Consider the following 16,545-nt stretch of genomic DNA (forward strand, 5'->3'; position numbering starts at 1 on the left):
TGTTATATCAGGTTTATTTTTTCTCAAACTAATATCTTATTCCAAGGACTAACAGCTTGTAAGCACAGTCAGTGTGACCTGTATTTATTTGTATACTCTGTGGCAAGTCCTTGAAATATTGTGCGAATTTCTCATCTGCTTCAGAATGCCCGTTTGCCCTTTCTCCCCTATTTCTCCTTCTCCTTTCCTGCCTTTGCAATTTCCCTACTTTCTAAAGTTAAGCATAGGTTGGAAAAGCTCAAGAGTATTCCAGTGCCTGACTCTCCCTCTCCCTCCATCTCGAGTCCTCAAGCTCCTCCCACATGATTATTCCTCAGATTTATTTTCTTCTGGTGCTAAGAGGTCATATTGTAGTTGCTGGTCACAGTTGTGAGGCAGCTGTACTTGCATGGTTATATTTCACTGTCACGTAGATTCCAAGAAAAGTGTGGACTAGTGAGCATCTTCCTTTACAGTTAGGATGCTGGAGCCTAGAGAGAATGAGTGACAATGAGGTCATACAGCTGGTTCACTTCTCTGTCTTCTAGAATTGGGACCAGAATTTAGGTCTTGAGACTCTTAATCCAAAGTTTTTACCTCTACCCCATGGTAGTTATGTCATTCTCTGAATCATAAAAAATTTTAGGGACTTCCCTGGTGGTGCAGTGGTTAAGAATCCGCCTGCCATTGCAGGGGACACAGGTTTGAGCCCTGGTCCAGGAAGATCCCACATGCTGTGGAGCAACTAAGCCTGTGCGCCACAACTACTTAGCCTGTGCTCTAGAGCTCGCAAGCCACAACTACTGAGCCCTCGTGCCACAACTACTGAAGCTTGCGCACCTAGAGCCCATGCTCCGCAACAATGGAAGCCACTGCAATGAGAAGCCCACGCACCGCACCGAAGAGTAGCCCCAGCTTGCCACAACTAGAGAAAGCCCGCATGCAGCAACAAGACCCAACCCAGCCAAAAAATATATAAATAAATAAAATAAAACAAAAAAATTTTAAAACCAGAAACGTAGGAGCAGAACTAGAAGAAACAGTTTGTTGATTTTATCCAGGGCTGTGGATCAGCAGGACTAGAAGTGGAGCCTTAGGATCTGAAGACAAATGGAGTGATGTGTGTGCAGAGTTGAAATGGTGAACCCTGGGATTATTGTTGTATTGCTGTGTAGGAGAAGTTGAATGACTGGAGGTAGAAGATAATGAAGAGCAAGTTGAAGTGGAGAACAGGGTGAGGTAGAATGGTGGTTGTAGAAGAACTAGGAGGATGGTTGAGTTTATGGTCATGGCAATGGGTTGTTAATGTAAAATGAAGAAAGTTGGTTACTGAATAGATGGTCCTTAAGGACCTCCAAGTCTCTCAGGACGATGCCAGAGGGAGAGGAAGTCATGGCAGCAGGTATCAAAGTCCTCAGGGCATGTGCGCTAATAACAAATTCCTAGGAAGCAGAGGTGTTGGGGAGCCTAGAGGGGTATATATAGAATTATGGAGACAGATGCTACATTTGTAAATTCTAATTTTCATGTTTTTCCAGGGAAAACTGAGGCTGCTATCAAAAACTTCAGTCCCTACTACAGTCGCCAGTACTCTGTGGCTTTCTGCAATTATGTACGCAGTGAAGTAGAACAGCAAAGAGATTTAACATCACAGTTTTTGAAGACCAAGGTAACCCATGGAATTTGGTTTCCATATTTCTCCCACTGAAGAATGGTGTATAACCCATAATATTTCTGAAATAAACAATAATTTGAATGACAGTTTAAAAAATCTGTTCTCCAGTCATTTCATGCTCAAAAAACTATTTGCCTGGAAGTTAGAACATACGATTTCTTGTTGATGGTGTAATCCACATAAAAAGAAAACGAACATGATTTCAGTTTTACTATGTTTTTCCCACACTGATGCTTTGACGTCAGAAATCTGACTTGCTGTGGTGAAGTACAGTAAAAAAAAAGTCATAATTTCAGTGCCTCATACTATGGGTGTTTTTATTTTGGTCATTGATCAAATGTGATTTTATCTTCTAAACCTGTAACTTATTCTCTCTCCTTTGCTCCATTATAATAATTATCCACAACCTAAAAAAATATTTATTGACACTATGTGCCAGGCCCTAGTCTAAGAACTTGAGAACAAGACAAATTCTCTGCTTTCCTGTTAATATTCAAATAGAAGACAGACAATAAACAAATGAACATCAGGTTATAAGAAATGCTACAAAGTAAAATAAAGCAGGAGTCTCATTTCAGAGAAGGTGGTCAGTGAAGCCTTCTGTGGAGATGACATCTGAGAAGAAACTAGAGTGAAATAAGAGAGTAGGCTGTGTGAATATCTGTGGGAAGAGTGTTCCAGGCACATGGAACAGAAGTGCAAAGACCTTGCAGCAGTCAGAAGCATAGCAGGAAGGCTAGTGTGCTGAGAGCCATATAAGCAAGGGAGGAGAGCTGAAAAAGGAATGCAGAGTGACAAATAGGGACCAGATCATGTAGGCCCATAGACCACAGTAAAGGTTTTTAAGTGTGTTGGGAAGTTATTGGAGGGTATTGAATACAGAGTGACTTATAATTTTAAGTGATCTTTCTGGCCTTTCTATAGAGAATAGACTATGGGGAGGGACATGAGAAGAAACTGGAAACTGGCAAGGAAGACACTGTAGTAGTCCAAGAGAAGGACGATGGCCAATTGGACTAGGGTGGTGATGGAAACAGTTGTGAGAAGAGTCCAAGTCAGAGCTGACAGAACTTGTTGATGGGTTGGGTATGAGATAATAGAAGAAGAGAGAAATCAGTGATGACTTGGCTTTTAGCTTGAGCAAATAAGCAGATGGACTTGTCTTTTACTCAGAAGAGTCAGAGGTGGATGGGAATCATTTCACTTTTGGCCACATTATGTTTAAGATACTTATTTCACATACACCCATGGAAATACTGACTAGGTAGTTGAATGCTCTGATTTGGAGCTCAGTAGAGAGGTTGAGGCTAGGGAATAGAAATTTGGGAGTTCTTAGCTCATAACTGGTATTAAAGTCGTGGGACATAATCAAGGGAAAGTATAAACAGAGAAAAGGAGAGCTTCCGTGACCAAGTCCTGGCCCCTCCAACATTTGGAGATCAGAAAAAGGAGAAAGATTCAGCAAGACGGACTGACAGAAAAATAGCCTGTGGAGTAGGAAAAAAAAAAATCAGGAAAGTGCAATGTGCCAGAGTCAAGTAAAGAAGGGGTTTCAAGAAAGAGGGAGTGATAAGTAGGTCAGGTATTGCTGAAAGTTGACCAATAGATTCAGCAGCGTGGCTTTGTAGGGATAACTAATTGTCATCCCCATAAAACAGTGATTGACAAAATTTTGGGAGTTTGATAAAAATGCAACCTCTGGTCTGTACCCCCAGAGATTCTGATATAGTATCAGTATAGTATAGTATATAGTATATAAGTCTAGGGTGAGGCTGCATTTTTTTGGACAAATATTGTACAACTCCTGTTACATGAATTTCCCAGAGTAGTCAAATTCATATAGACAAAAAGTAGAATAGTAGTAACAAGGGAGTGGGGGTGAGGGAAATAGAGGGTTGTTATTTAATTGGCACAGAATTTCAGTTTGTGGTGATAAAAAGGTCTGGAGATAGATAGTGGTGATGGTTGCACAACAATGTGAATATAATTAATGCCACTGAACTGTACACTTAAAAATGGCTAAAACGGTAAACTTTGTGCCATGTGTATTTATTTTACCACAATAAAAAATAACATAAGGAGAAAAAGAATACAATACTTAGGGATAAACTTAACCATGTAGATGAAAGAATTGTACACTGAAAACAAAATGTTGCTGAAAGAAATTAAACAACACATAAATAAATGGAAAAGCATCCTGTGTTCATGTGTATTTTACCACAATAAAAAATACTCAATATAATGAAGGACTTAAATTAATAAGATTAAACCGATCAGGATACAGTAATAAATGGTATGGTAAAAAGACAACAGCAAAATCTCACTGGCTTAAAAACAGTAGTTTGTTTTTCCCTCATATTACATGCCCTACATGTCCACTGCGTAGACTGCAGAGGGCTGCTCTACTCCACAGGGTCCTTGCTCAGGGACACAGTTTGACCAAGTCTCCACTATCTGGATGGTTGGTGAGGCGGCATTTTTAACAAGCGTATCAGTTGATCTAAGTGGCCCAGGTTTGGGCTTCCCTGGTGGCGCAGTGGTTGAGAATCTGCCTGCCAATGCAGGGGACATGGATTCGAGCCCTGGTCCGGGAACATCCCACGTGCCGCGGAGCAACTAAGCCCGTGCGCCACAACTACTGAGCCTGTGCTCTAGAGCCCGTCAGCCACAACTACGGAAGCCCGCATTCCACAACTACTGACGCCTGTGCACCTAGAGCCCGTGCCTCGCAGTGAGAAGCCCGCACACTGCAACAAAGAGTAGTCCCCGCTTGCCCCCGCTGCTCGCCGCAACTAGAGAAAGCCCGTGCACAGCAATGAAGACCCAATGTAGCCATAAAGAAATAAATAAATAAAAGAAAAAAAGTGGCCCAGGTTTAAGAAATGCTGTACCTAAGAACTATAAAGTTCAGCTTATATATGGTTGCAGTCTCATTTTAAGAGGAGCGTGAGGTCCTCTTTTACGTGTTAATGAGTCCATATAGGAGAGTGCCTCATTATCTGCCTCAATATTAAGCCCTGGAATTTATAAGGCTATTTATTTCAACCCTTAGCAGATTCTTAAAAAGATTAGCATATCACTCCTCTCTGTATGGTTCATGTAAATTTTGCTTGAAAGGGGAGGCATGAGTTTCTAGAGGGACTATGTTTTTTTTTTATTGAAGTATAGTTGGTTTACAATATTGTTTTAAAGGCACTATAGTGTTTGAATAACATCAGTGTAAAGTCAGTGACACGTGAAAGACAGGAGGCCCATTCCTATATTTTGAGATAATACATGAGGTAGGATGGGAATTACCCCTTACACGGTTAGCCCAACAGAAGACCTAACTAGATATCTAACAGAGACTTCCCTATAGCACAAATAATAGAAGAGAGAAATCAGTGATGACTTGGCTTTTAGCCGGGGTTATGAACGAGAAATCCCTAGACCTTTAAGTGGAAGAGGTAGAATGATGGTTTGCTGGCTTGCCTGCTTGTTCTTTAGAGAGTAAACAGAGTCTCCTTGAAGAGCACAAAGGTGAGTTAAGTGTTTTTAGCCTTGGTTCCCAGACCTTTGGATCTGGGGAAACCACTGAACACTGACTCTTGAGGCAGCCCCTGAAGGTTGACAAAGAGGGGAACAGCCTGTTAACTCCCCTGTTTTAATTAACCGTGAGGTATATTCAGGGTGTTGGGATAGATGTCCACAACTTACAGTTAACTGCCTCACTGCCTCTCTTCCACAGAGTTTACCAAGGATTTATTAAGTGCCACAGGTATGCAAGGCATAACCTTGCTACTATAATCCCTTCTAGCATATGCTTCTGTTCTTGTAGGATAATGAAGGGAATGCAAATCACAAAAATATCAATAAGACAAATATTTGCATTTGGTCAGGAGAAGTAGGAAAGGGAAATGTGTAGGGAGGTGGGGGGAAGCAACAATTTCCCCAGGATCTCAGCACAAGATAGTTTCTGAAAATATTCCTTGAAATACTGTGAATAGACTTAGTGGTAGCATGATATGCTATCTTTTGTTGTGACAGTTAATTGCATTCATCTTCTTTAAGCCACCATTGGAGCCTGGAACTGTTTTGTATGAAGCAGAGCTATCACAGTTTGCTGAGGACATAAAGAAATGGAAGGAGAGATACGTTGTGGTTAAAAACGACTTTGCTGTGGAAAGCTATGAGAACAAAGAGGTAAGACATTTCCTTGTTACCACTGATTCTTGCAATTTTCTTAAATGTTGGCTGGGTTGACTGACAAGCCCTCTCCTTTGAGACTGACTGATTCAGTGAGCGCTAACAGATTCAGGTATTCATTTCAGCCAACAGATATTTATTGTGGGTTATAGTAGGTTCTAGGCATATCACTGTAGATTAGACAGGTGCTTGCAGTCTAGTGGGCAACGTAGACTTTGAACAAGTAATTGCAAGTGAGTGTAAAGATAGAAGGTTATACTGAGTGGCCAGTGCGGGAGCCTTTCCTATGATCACTGGGCCTCGAGGCCTGTCTTAGTCACCTCCCTGATATCTCTCCCTCTCTGCTCTGTGTCTCCATGTCTTCCCACTCTTAAGCCTCCTCTGTGGCAGAGGAATTATTTATTAAGATTGTGACTGGATTTGCATGGGTTCCTAAAAATTCAGAACTTTTCACTTACTTTATTTCTCTTCTACGTATGAATTTTTTTCACTAGCTTTTTCCTGGTTATCTCATTTTTTCCCCTTGTCTGTAAAATGTGGAGAGATGAGATAGCATATGTACAGTGCCTAGCACCTGAGAGGACCTTAGTTTTTATTGGTTCCCGTTTCTTTCCCCATCAAGGGAGGTAATGTGGTGTAAATGAAAGAACATTGGACAGAGAATTTGGAAAACTAAAGTTGAGGTCAGGCCTCCATTAAACTGGAGTGTGAGGCTGAATGATCCCACTGATTCCTTCCAGATCTCATACTGTACACATATTCAGTCTACATAGATTCTCAAGCTCCCTTTGAAATGAATAGTTACTATTTATGGGTTGAAGTTAGTAACATATTTAAAACTCTGCACTCTTCACTCTAAGTTCAAAACTAGTCAGGACATCCTCTGCAGATACTCTGAGTAATTACCCCTGATGCTAAACCTTTAGGAAGAGGCTTCAGGCTGACAGATAATGTGTCTCCTTCCAATTTTTGATGGAAAATAGAAGTAAAATATAATACAAACTTATTATACCACCTACCAGGCAGTACTCGAGTGCTTTCTTGGGTAGTCTTATTCTTTTCAACATTTGTTAAGCCAGTATCTTCTCTGCTTTATCTATTTTAGGATTTTAGTCAACATTTGATTTGCTCTCTGAAGCAAATGATCAATACAGTACAAATAATGATAATAATAACAAATCACTTTAGATTTCATACTGCCCGTTATACTGTCCTCTCAGGGAAGCTTGAGAAGAGGCAGTATAGCCTAACGGTTAATATGATGCACTTTGAATCACACCTTTACCAGTTACCAGATGTGCGTCCTTGCATAAGTTATAAATCTCCTTGAGCCTCAGTTTTCTCATCTGTAAAATGGTGAGCATGATTCCTTCATCACAATGTTGTTGTGAGGATTAAAGACATGAATGCATTGAACCCCTTAGCATATGGCCAAGTGCTGGCAGAGCCCAATATAGGCAGTTGTCAGCATGACAACTAACTAATGTGGAGGAAACACTCATAGAACTCACTCTTGTATTTACTAAGGTTTTCACCACATTCGGCACTAACGGAAGTTTCATTTTAAATCAAATTTTGGTGGTTTTTTTCCCCTTTTCATTTTTTACGCTTGCTCCCTCAACTTGCAATTTATGGACTATATTGCTTTCTTTACTTTGCTCATCATTTTCAGGTGAACTTGTTCCGATTGTTAAGATATAGTCACTGAATTTGGTAATAACCAATTTTCTTTTTAAACTTGGAAGAAAAATGCCCATGCAGTGTGCCATAATTCCTTAAAGTTTTAATGATATCCTGCTTTTTAATTACAGAAGGTTTTTAAAAAAAATTATACCTAAGAGTTATACATTAAGTTTCTATCTATAAACTGCCTATTCTTTTATTGAGAATCCAGTTTTGGCTGGTAATTGAGGAGGAAAAAAATGAGCATTCTCATTCTCACTTCCTACTTCCTATACACTTGCGCTGGGGCTGGACAAACCCAGGTATGAATCCTGGATTTGTCACCTACTCACCACTGGGTCATTGGCAAGTTATTTAACCTCTCTGAGCTTCATTTTTCTCGTTTATAAAATGGAGATAATGTCTGATTCACAATGCTGGGTTGTTTTTGTTTTTTGGGTTTTTTTTTTTTTTTGCGGTACGCGGGCCTCTCACTGCTGTGGCCTCTCCCGTTGCGGAGCACAGGCTCCGGACGCGCAGGCTCAGCGGCCCTGGCTCACAGGGCCCAGCCGCTCCGCGGCATGTGGGATCCTCCCGGACCGGGGCACGAACCCGTGTCCCCTGCATCGGCAGGCGGACTCTCAACCACTGCGGCACCAGGGAAGCCCCACAATGCTGTTTTGAGGATTAAATAATATAATATGTAATGTTTATTAAAGCCTAGGTTAGGCCTGTTTTCACAGATAACACAATTCACATTTGAGGCCAGTCTGAATTAACCTGTTCCTAGACTCTCTCAAAATCACACCATTTTGGATTCTTCTCTCTTCTGCTCTGGGTCCTGATGTGCTTGGGCACTTGATTAGTAGTTCTTACAAGAATGAAAACAACCTTCTTAGGTATACAAGAGTTTGTTTTGTTTGGGTTTCTTCAGTCACTATCTTATTGATGCAGAACGAGTCTTGCTACTTGCAGAATGTGCATTCACTCTGATTTTATGGCCCTGATCCACATTATTTTAGTTATTCGCGAGTACACTACAGATTTTGGGTCCCACAGTTTCGTGGCTTCAGTTCTCAACTTGCTTTTAGCTTGTTAGTCTCAAAATTTTCCCTTGACTGATGCCCTCCCATCAGATGCACATACTTACATTTTATCTTATCTGCATGTCCATGTGAGTATATGTTTAACCAACTGCTTCACTGCTTTAGCGATGCTCTGTACCCCTTTTACATTTCTCAAACAGCAGAGCTTTTTGTATGCTGGCCGGAATTTGTTCTGATGTCATGTCATGGTATCACACTTCCATCCCAGATCATTTCACTGCAAAACAGTCTCACGCCTGAGGGCAAAGTGGTGGTATATTTTATCATGGTTACATTTTTATGTTTCTGGTAAAAATCCTTGGCAACCATAATTGAAGTTACATGTCCCACAGTCTCATTTGTCATCAGTCTCCAAGCATTTTGTGTGGTAAATGTCTGTATGCGTCATCAGCCTTTTGGTTATTAGAATGATTCAGGCGCTAGCATCTGAAATGATAAGTGTGGTGCAGAATTTCTGAAGTTACTGAGATTATGTTTCACCCCCTTTGAGAAACATATCTACAGTGAATCTCCCTGAGATTAGGGACTCTGACTTACCATCTTGTGACCATCACACAAAAGTATTAAAGTACTACCCACAAGTAGCAAGGACGCAAAACATTTTCTTCACCCTTGGGGCCAGGAGGGGCTGTGACCCACATGGGGTCAAGTAAAGCTCTACCCTGACTGAAGTGATTGGTCTAGTCTAGAGCTGGTCACATGATCACAGCCAGAAAAAAAAAAAGCTACATTAATCAAAACAGCGTGATATTGGCACAAAAACAGACATATGGATCAATGGAATACAATAGAGAGCCCAGAACTAAACCCACACACCTACAGTCAATTAATCTTCGACAAAGGAGGCAAGAATATACAATGGAGAAAAGTTATTCTCTTCAGCAAGTGGTGATGGGGAAATTGGATAGCCGCATTCAAATCAATGAAGTTAGAACACACCCTCACACCATATATAAAAATAAACTCGAAATGGCTTAAAGACTTAATTATAAGGCTTAACACCATAAAACTTCTAGAAGAGAAAACAGGCAAAACATTCTCTGACATAGATCATACCAATGTTTTCTTAGGTCAGTCTCTCAAGGCAATAGAAACAAAAGCAAAAATAAACAAGTGGGACTGAATCAAATTTATAAGCTTTTGCACAGCAAAGGAAACCATAAGCAAAACGAAAAACCAACCTGTAGAGTGGGAGAAAATATTTGCAAATGATGCAACTGACAAGGGATTAATTTCCAAAATATACAAACAGCTCATATAGCTCAATATCAAAAAAAGAAAAAAAACCCAATCAAAATATGGGCAAAATATCTAAATAGACATTTCTCCAAAGAAGACATGCAGGTGGCCAAAAGGCACATGAAAAGATGCTCAGCATTGCTGATTATTAGAGAAATGCAAATCAAATCTACAATGAGGTATCACCTCACACCAGTCAGAATGGCCATCATCAAAAAGTCTATAAATTATAAATGCTGGAGAGGGTGTGGAGAAAAGGGAACCCTCTTGCGCTGTTGGTGGGAATGTAAATTGGTGCAGCCACTATGGAGAACAGTATGGAGGTTCCTTACAAAACTAAAAATAAAGTTACCATATGATCCAGCAATCCCACTCCTGGGCACATATCCAGAGAATCTCTAATTTGAAAAGATACATGCACCCCAGTGTTCATAGCAGCACTATTTAAATAGCCAGGACACGAAAGCAACCTAAATGTCCATGACATGAATGGATAAAGAAGATGTGGTGTATATATACAATGGAATATTACTCAGCCATAAAAAAGAATGAGGTAATGCCATTTGCAGCAACATGGATGGACCTAGAGATTATCATACTCGGTGAAATAAGTTAAAGTAAGATAAATATACAGTATCACTTATGAGGAATCTAAAAAAATGATACAAATGAACATATTTACAAAACAGAAATAGACTCACAGACATAGAAAACAAACTTATGGTTACCAAAGGGGGAAAGGGGAAGGGACGGATAAATTAGGAGTTTGAGATTAACAGATACACACTACTATACATAAAATAGATAATCAACGAGGACCTACTGTATAGCACAGGGAACTGTATTCAGTATCTTATAATAACCTATGATGGAAAAGAATCTGAAAAAGAATATATATGTAACTGAATCACTTTGCTGTACATCTGAAACTAGCACAACATTGTAAATCAACTATACTTCAATAAAAAAAATTTTTTCTTAAGATAAAAAAAAGAAAAAGGGGCTCGGATTGGTGCCTCCTGACTTGAAATCTCCACAGCACAGGTCTGGTTTCAGGCACATTTGGATCCACGGCTCCAGTGACATCAGAACTCAGTTTGTTCTTTCTTCCATCTCAGATCTTTGCCTTCATTCAGCCTGACTTCCCTAACAGGCCACAATCTCCACTGTCAGGCTCCTTCACAGTCCTCCACAGTAACAAGATGGTGGTGGTGTCCTGTCCTCACCTCCTCGCAGAGCTGAGGCTTTCCTGTCAGCCCCTCTTGCAAGGCCTGAAGCTCACTCTGATTGGATTGAATCAGGTCATGTGACTGACCCTGACCCAATCACTGCAGCCAGGATATAGCCAGTGGAATCTATAAGAGCTTTTCTCGCTGGCCCTGGGACAAACCCTAACTCTCACTCTGATTGGACATGCTCAGGTCATGTGACCTTCCCTGACACATCACTGCAGCTATAACATAGCCAGTGGAAAGTGTAATAGCCTTTCTTCCTTTTGGTCCTGGAGCAGCAAGTCCTGATGCTGTCTCTGACAGAGGCTTCCAGTTGGAAGCCTTTTTTGAATAAATGGCTCTTACTCGTTGACATAGTGTGGGAATTTCTATCTCTGAGTATATTTGTCTGTTTCTAATATTCCTGATATTTTCCAAAAATCCAAATGAGGAAAAAAATCCACTCACTTATGCCTTTCCTTTCCCAGGCCTATCAGAGAGGCGCTCCCCCTAAAAGCCGAATTCTTCCAGCTGGTGGCAAGGTGTTAACCTCAGAAGATGAATACGGTTTATTATCTGATCGGCATTTCCCAGACCCCATTGGTGAGTTGCTGAACATTCCTTCCCAAGACAAAATTCCTAAACATGTTTTGTTTAGCTAGATCAGTGCTTCTCAAGGGGAGGGGTGATGATTTCACTCTTCAGGGACAGTTGGCTGTGTCTGGAGACATTCTTGGTTGTCACAGCTTGGGAGGATCGTGCTACAGACATTTAGTGGGTAGAGGCCAGTGATGCTCGCTAAACAACCCCTGACAATGAAGAATTATCTGGCATTAAATATCAGTAGTTGCCAAGGTTGAGAAACCCTGGGCTAGACACACATTCTCCATAGGCAAATGGATGATATAATTTCTCTAATTCAGGTAAACATTGTAACAATTCTGTTACTTTAAATCATATTTGGTAATACACAAGTCAGTCACTGTGCTTCTAGCACATGGAAAATATACCATTGGTCAGGCATCTTGAAGCTTTGGAATATCTTGCAAGCTTTACACAAGACAGCAGAAATAAATATGTAGGGCCCAGTCTGTGAAATGTATAATCCCATCTTTCTGTAAGACCTGTCAGAGAATATTATTTTTCTAATTTTAGGATGCTATGCAATAAAATATCCTAAATCAACAAAATGGTTTTAACAAGCATTACAGTAACTCATAGCTACTGTGTAAAAAGGCATTGCATTAATTAGCATATCTTTAATAATAGCTGAATGCTGCCGTGGAAAGAACATTGAACTGAGAATTTTTTTTTTTTTTTTTTTTTGCGGTACGCGGGCCTCTCACTGTTGTGGCCTCTCCCGTTGTGGAGCACAGGCTCCGGACGCGCAGGCTCAGCGGCCATGGCTCACGGGCCCAGCCGCTCTGCGGCATGTGGGATCTTCCCGGACCGGGGCACGAACCCGTGTCCCCTGCATCGGCAGGCGGACTCTCAACCACTGCGCCACCAGGGAAGCCCTGAACTGAGAATTTGAAGGCTGGATTTTTATCTAGTTCTATCTGTGATGCTTATCAAGCATTTTCCCTAGCTCTTGCTGAACCTCTCTGATTTCTGTTTCTCCCAGTTCTAGGGCCTTGAAATTGAACATCTAGAAGGATATTACCAGCTCTAACATACTTTGATTCTCATTCATTTCACTTTTTCCATGTAGAGAGTGTGATGGATAATATTCAGACGAAATAGAGCGTTTCATAGAGATTCATGAACTGTGGATAATGTAATAACACCATCTGGCTTTGTGTAAATCACACTGCACAGTAATTACTTAGTTTCTTGGAGAGAGCCCTGGTTCTTATTAATAGGTATAATCATTTCACTGGAATTTATGGAGAAAATATAAAATTATTTTATCAATTGTTATTTCAGTGCAGAATGCTTAGTGTTTTTAATGACACTGTTATAGGATTAGTACATGAACCATAAACCTAGATTAACAAACTCTTACTAAGTAATTCAAGCTAAAACAACACTTTATGTACACTATACATATTATTATATTTTAACATCTACTTACATGTTATCTTGGCTTTGGAGCTGCCACTTAGAAATGGGGATGCCAATACGTTGACTCTTTAGAACCACTGCAAAAGAGCTTTCCAATGAAATCAGTCAGAACTGACAATACGTTTATTGATTTATTGATGAAATATATCAGAAGGAATGAAAAGGAATTAAAAACACAAGGCCTGTATGACTAGTGCCATTTGGCCCAGGGCTTCAGACTGGACATTTCAAAGACTTTTTAAATTGTATGTTGTGCCCTTCTCAGTTTTAAAAATAGAATATTCTACAGTAGATCATTTGTGATATCCTTATAACTCAACTCAGAAAAAATGCAGACTAACGGTATCTGGAAAATTGTTGTAAAATGTTAAATGAATGATAACAAGAGGCTAATAGGAATGAATTTTATGGGGCTTCCTAAGGCTTTTTAAATGTAAGTGGTGAATGTTGCTTTTAATTGTTTGTACAAAATTGTGACATCTTGGAAAGGGCAAGGAGAGTGTTTTCACAAAACTATGTTAACAGGAATCACACTGTTAACAGCAGTGTGATTCTAGTTTTATTGGAAAGAATAAAGGCACAATAAAGATGGGAGAAATTAACCTCACTAGAGGTAAAGCACTGGAGGTTTATCAATATAGGTCTTCTTTACACAGTAGTGTGCTAAGATGATGTTCAAAAATGGTCCCATGTTTTGCTAAAATGATTCACTTGTTTGGCATTTTATTAGCTAGAATCTACTTTTGTTGCACACAACAAAAATCTCAAATTAAATACATATGTTTTTATTTTCTTGCTAAAAATATTTGGATATTACCAGTACAGGCTGGTGTGGCAGTTCCATAAAGGTCAGGGACTCTTTTTAGCTTTCTGCCCCTTTATCTCTGGGTTGTGGCCCAGATTTACATAGTCCAAGGTGGCTGCTGGAACTCCAGCCGTGGCTTTCTCATTCCAGACAGGAGGAAGGAGAAAAGGTGAGGAGGCCGGCACATTCCCTCTCCTTAGGATGCTTCTAGGAAGTCTCACTGCCACTTACATTTCATTGGCCAAAACTTAGTGGCTGTGACACACGAAACTGCAATGGAGGCTGGAAATGTAGTCTTTATTGTATGCAGGCACTTGCTAAACTAAAAATCAGGGGTTTTATTACTGAGAAAGAGGAGAGAATAGAGATGTGTTACAACTAAGAGGTCTCCACTACAGCATTCAATCATTTATTCATTTGTTGTCTTTCATGTGTTGATTCATTCTTATGTTATCATGTGCCAGGCATTTTGCTAGGGACTGGTGGACCGAAGTTTGTGCTCCCAGTGCATTTGACTCTGTTACCTTCAGAAACAGAATTCCAATGTATGCCCCAGGAAATCTATTCTTTATCTAGGCCAATCTTGATTTATTCATTTGCCAGTAGCAAGACTCAGTTCCGGAGCCTTCCTTAGGGTTATGATCCATTTCTTGCTATGCCCAGTGCTTTCAGTTGCCTCTTACTGGGTCCCTCTTCCCTTGCTTTCCTTGAGATTGTGCCCATTATGTAGGCTGAGAGCACAGAACTAATTTTTTCTTCTGCTTGTTTTCCGTGACTCTGGAAATAAGCTGGGGCTCATTTATCCTAGTGCAGTATCATAGAATTGGAATGCACGGAGGGGAATAAAGTTTAGACAGGGGATCTGAATGATAAGGGGTTAACGTCAGTTTCTTGGAATTGATTTTGAGGGAAGAGGTGAAAGTCCCATTGTTTAAGGCTTTTAAAATTTCCTAGGACAACACAGCACATTTATTCATTCAACAAACCGTAGTAGAACATGTACTAGGTCCCATGGCTCTGCTATGGGCTGAGCATACAAAGATAAGTAAGATGAAGCCTCCATCCTCTAGGAGCTCCGGGGCAGTGGTTCTGCTTCCCAGGGAAAATTATTTGGCTGGGGAGGCTTATCTCACTTTATGACTCTCACTCTGAGTGTGGGTACCAGACACGAAAACAGATCATTGCATTATTTTGGGAGAACAAGGTAGGGCGCACCCAACTCTGTCTCTGGTGCCAACAAAGGCACCCCAGAGGAGGTGGCTTTTGAACTGACTTTTGAAGGACGAATGAGAGTTTTCTATGCAAAAGCATGGTGGAAAGGAAGGAGAAAAAGGAAATATGAATTGCAGAAGCAATATGCAAAGTCATGGGAAGAATGATGACACCTCAGGAGAGTAGAGATGAGAATGGAGCAGAAACCAGCACAGAACAGGGTAAATACCAACACTTAAAGAGGGAGATGGAGAGAAGGGGCAGAGGAACCAATAAAGCTGAAAAGGGGAAACAATTTTTAAAAAGCATGAAGGACACTGAGGAGAGAGGTGCCCCTGGAAGTCAAGAGAATGTTTTCAAAAGAAGGGGTAATTGACAGCAACAGATGTTTCCAATCGGGTTGAAAGGGTGGGTAATGAAGAAGCCATAGGCTGGTAGTCAGGATGACATTAGTAACAGGCAATTTGGTTTTGGGACTGGTGGAGCAGGAACAAGACTAGGGTGAGAATAGGGGTTGATGGCATCAAAGCAGCAAATGCTAGTGTAGCAGTGACAAGGAGGCGGGAGAGAGTGCAGGGCAGAGAGCAGACCTGGTGGGATGGGAGCCTGGGGGAGAGTAGGGTGAGTGCCTGACAGGTAGACACATCAACTGCCGAGGACCGGTAGGGAGGAGTGAGCTCTTTTCGTGGCTCATGCCTGGTGAGGAAGTTGAGATAGATTATGTCTGATGGCCTTGGTTGTCCCTGTGGATAGGAGGTGAGGCCACCTGCTAGAGCGAGACAGGTGAAGCTGAATTCTTCTTTTCCCCCACCCTGTGAAGACATCTCACACCACCTTTCCATCGCATTGGCTGCCCCCCAGCCGGAAATAAACCTTCACAGCCTGAAATAAATATTTTAAATGAGAGATACATGTTTTAAAACATCTTTGTGTTTTCTATGTTTCTTCAGCGTCCAGTGAGAAGGAGAACACGCAGCCCTTTGTGGTCCTGCCCAAGGAATTCCCGGTGTACCTGTGGCAGCCATTCCTCAGACATGGCTACTTCTGCTTCCAGGATGCCGCTGACCAGAGGAAGTTCAGTGCTCTCCTGAGCGACTGCATCAGACATCTGAATCATGGTATGCACGGCTGCCCTCTGGTCCCCAGTTAGGCTGCCTTTTCTCAGTTGGTCTGGTCAGTCATCTGTTAGAATGATTCCAAGAAAGAGCCGTGGACGGTGCTGCCTCTGGAAGGAGAGGGAAATCGAACGAAGTGAGGGTTTTGTACGCAAAGAGCGAGGCCAGCTTGCTGGTTGTTTTGTCAGGGCAGGGAAGCCTCAGCGCAACAGGACGTGGAGTAGGTATATGATGGCACATGTAGACAGAGCACCATATTCATGCATATAATTTTGAGCATAATTCCTCCCCT

The 16,545-nt window shown here is 41.1% G+C and overlaps 1 protein-coding gene across 1 annotated transcript in view; it reads left to right on the plus strand.

Moving 5' to 3' along the window:
* Window positions 1-16,545, plus strand: part of NIBAN1 (niban apoptosis regulator 1) — a 161,562-nt gene that overhangs the window by 63,185 nt on the left and 81,832 nt on the right. Inside the window, exons 2-5 of the mRNA XM_082833491.1 lie at window positions 1,518-1,648; window positions 5,705-5,836; window positions 11,546-11,660; window positions 16,089-16,256. Coding sequence (XP_082689617.1) covers window positions 1,518-1,648; window positions 5,705-5,836; window positions 11,546-11,660; window positions 16,089-16,256 — 546 coding nt within the window. The remainder of the gene's footprint in view (window positions 1-1,517; window positions 1,649-5,704; window positions 5,837-11,545; window positions 11,661-16,088; window positions 16,257-16,545) is intronic.

The sequence above is a fragment of the Leucopleurus acutus genome, assembly GCF_964270905.1.
Source record: "Leucopleurus acutus genome assembly, chromosome: 2".
NCBI lineage: Eukaryota > Metazoa > Chordata > Mammalia > Artiodactyla > Delphinidae > Leucopleurus > Leucopleurus acutus.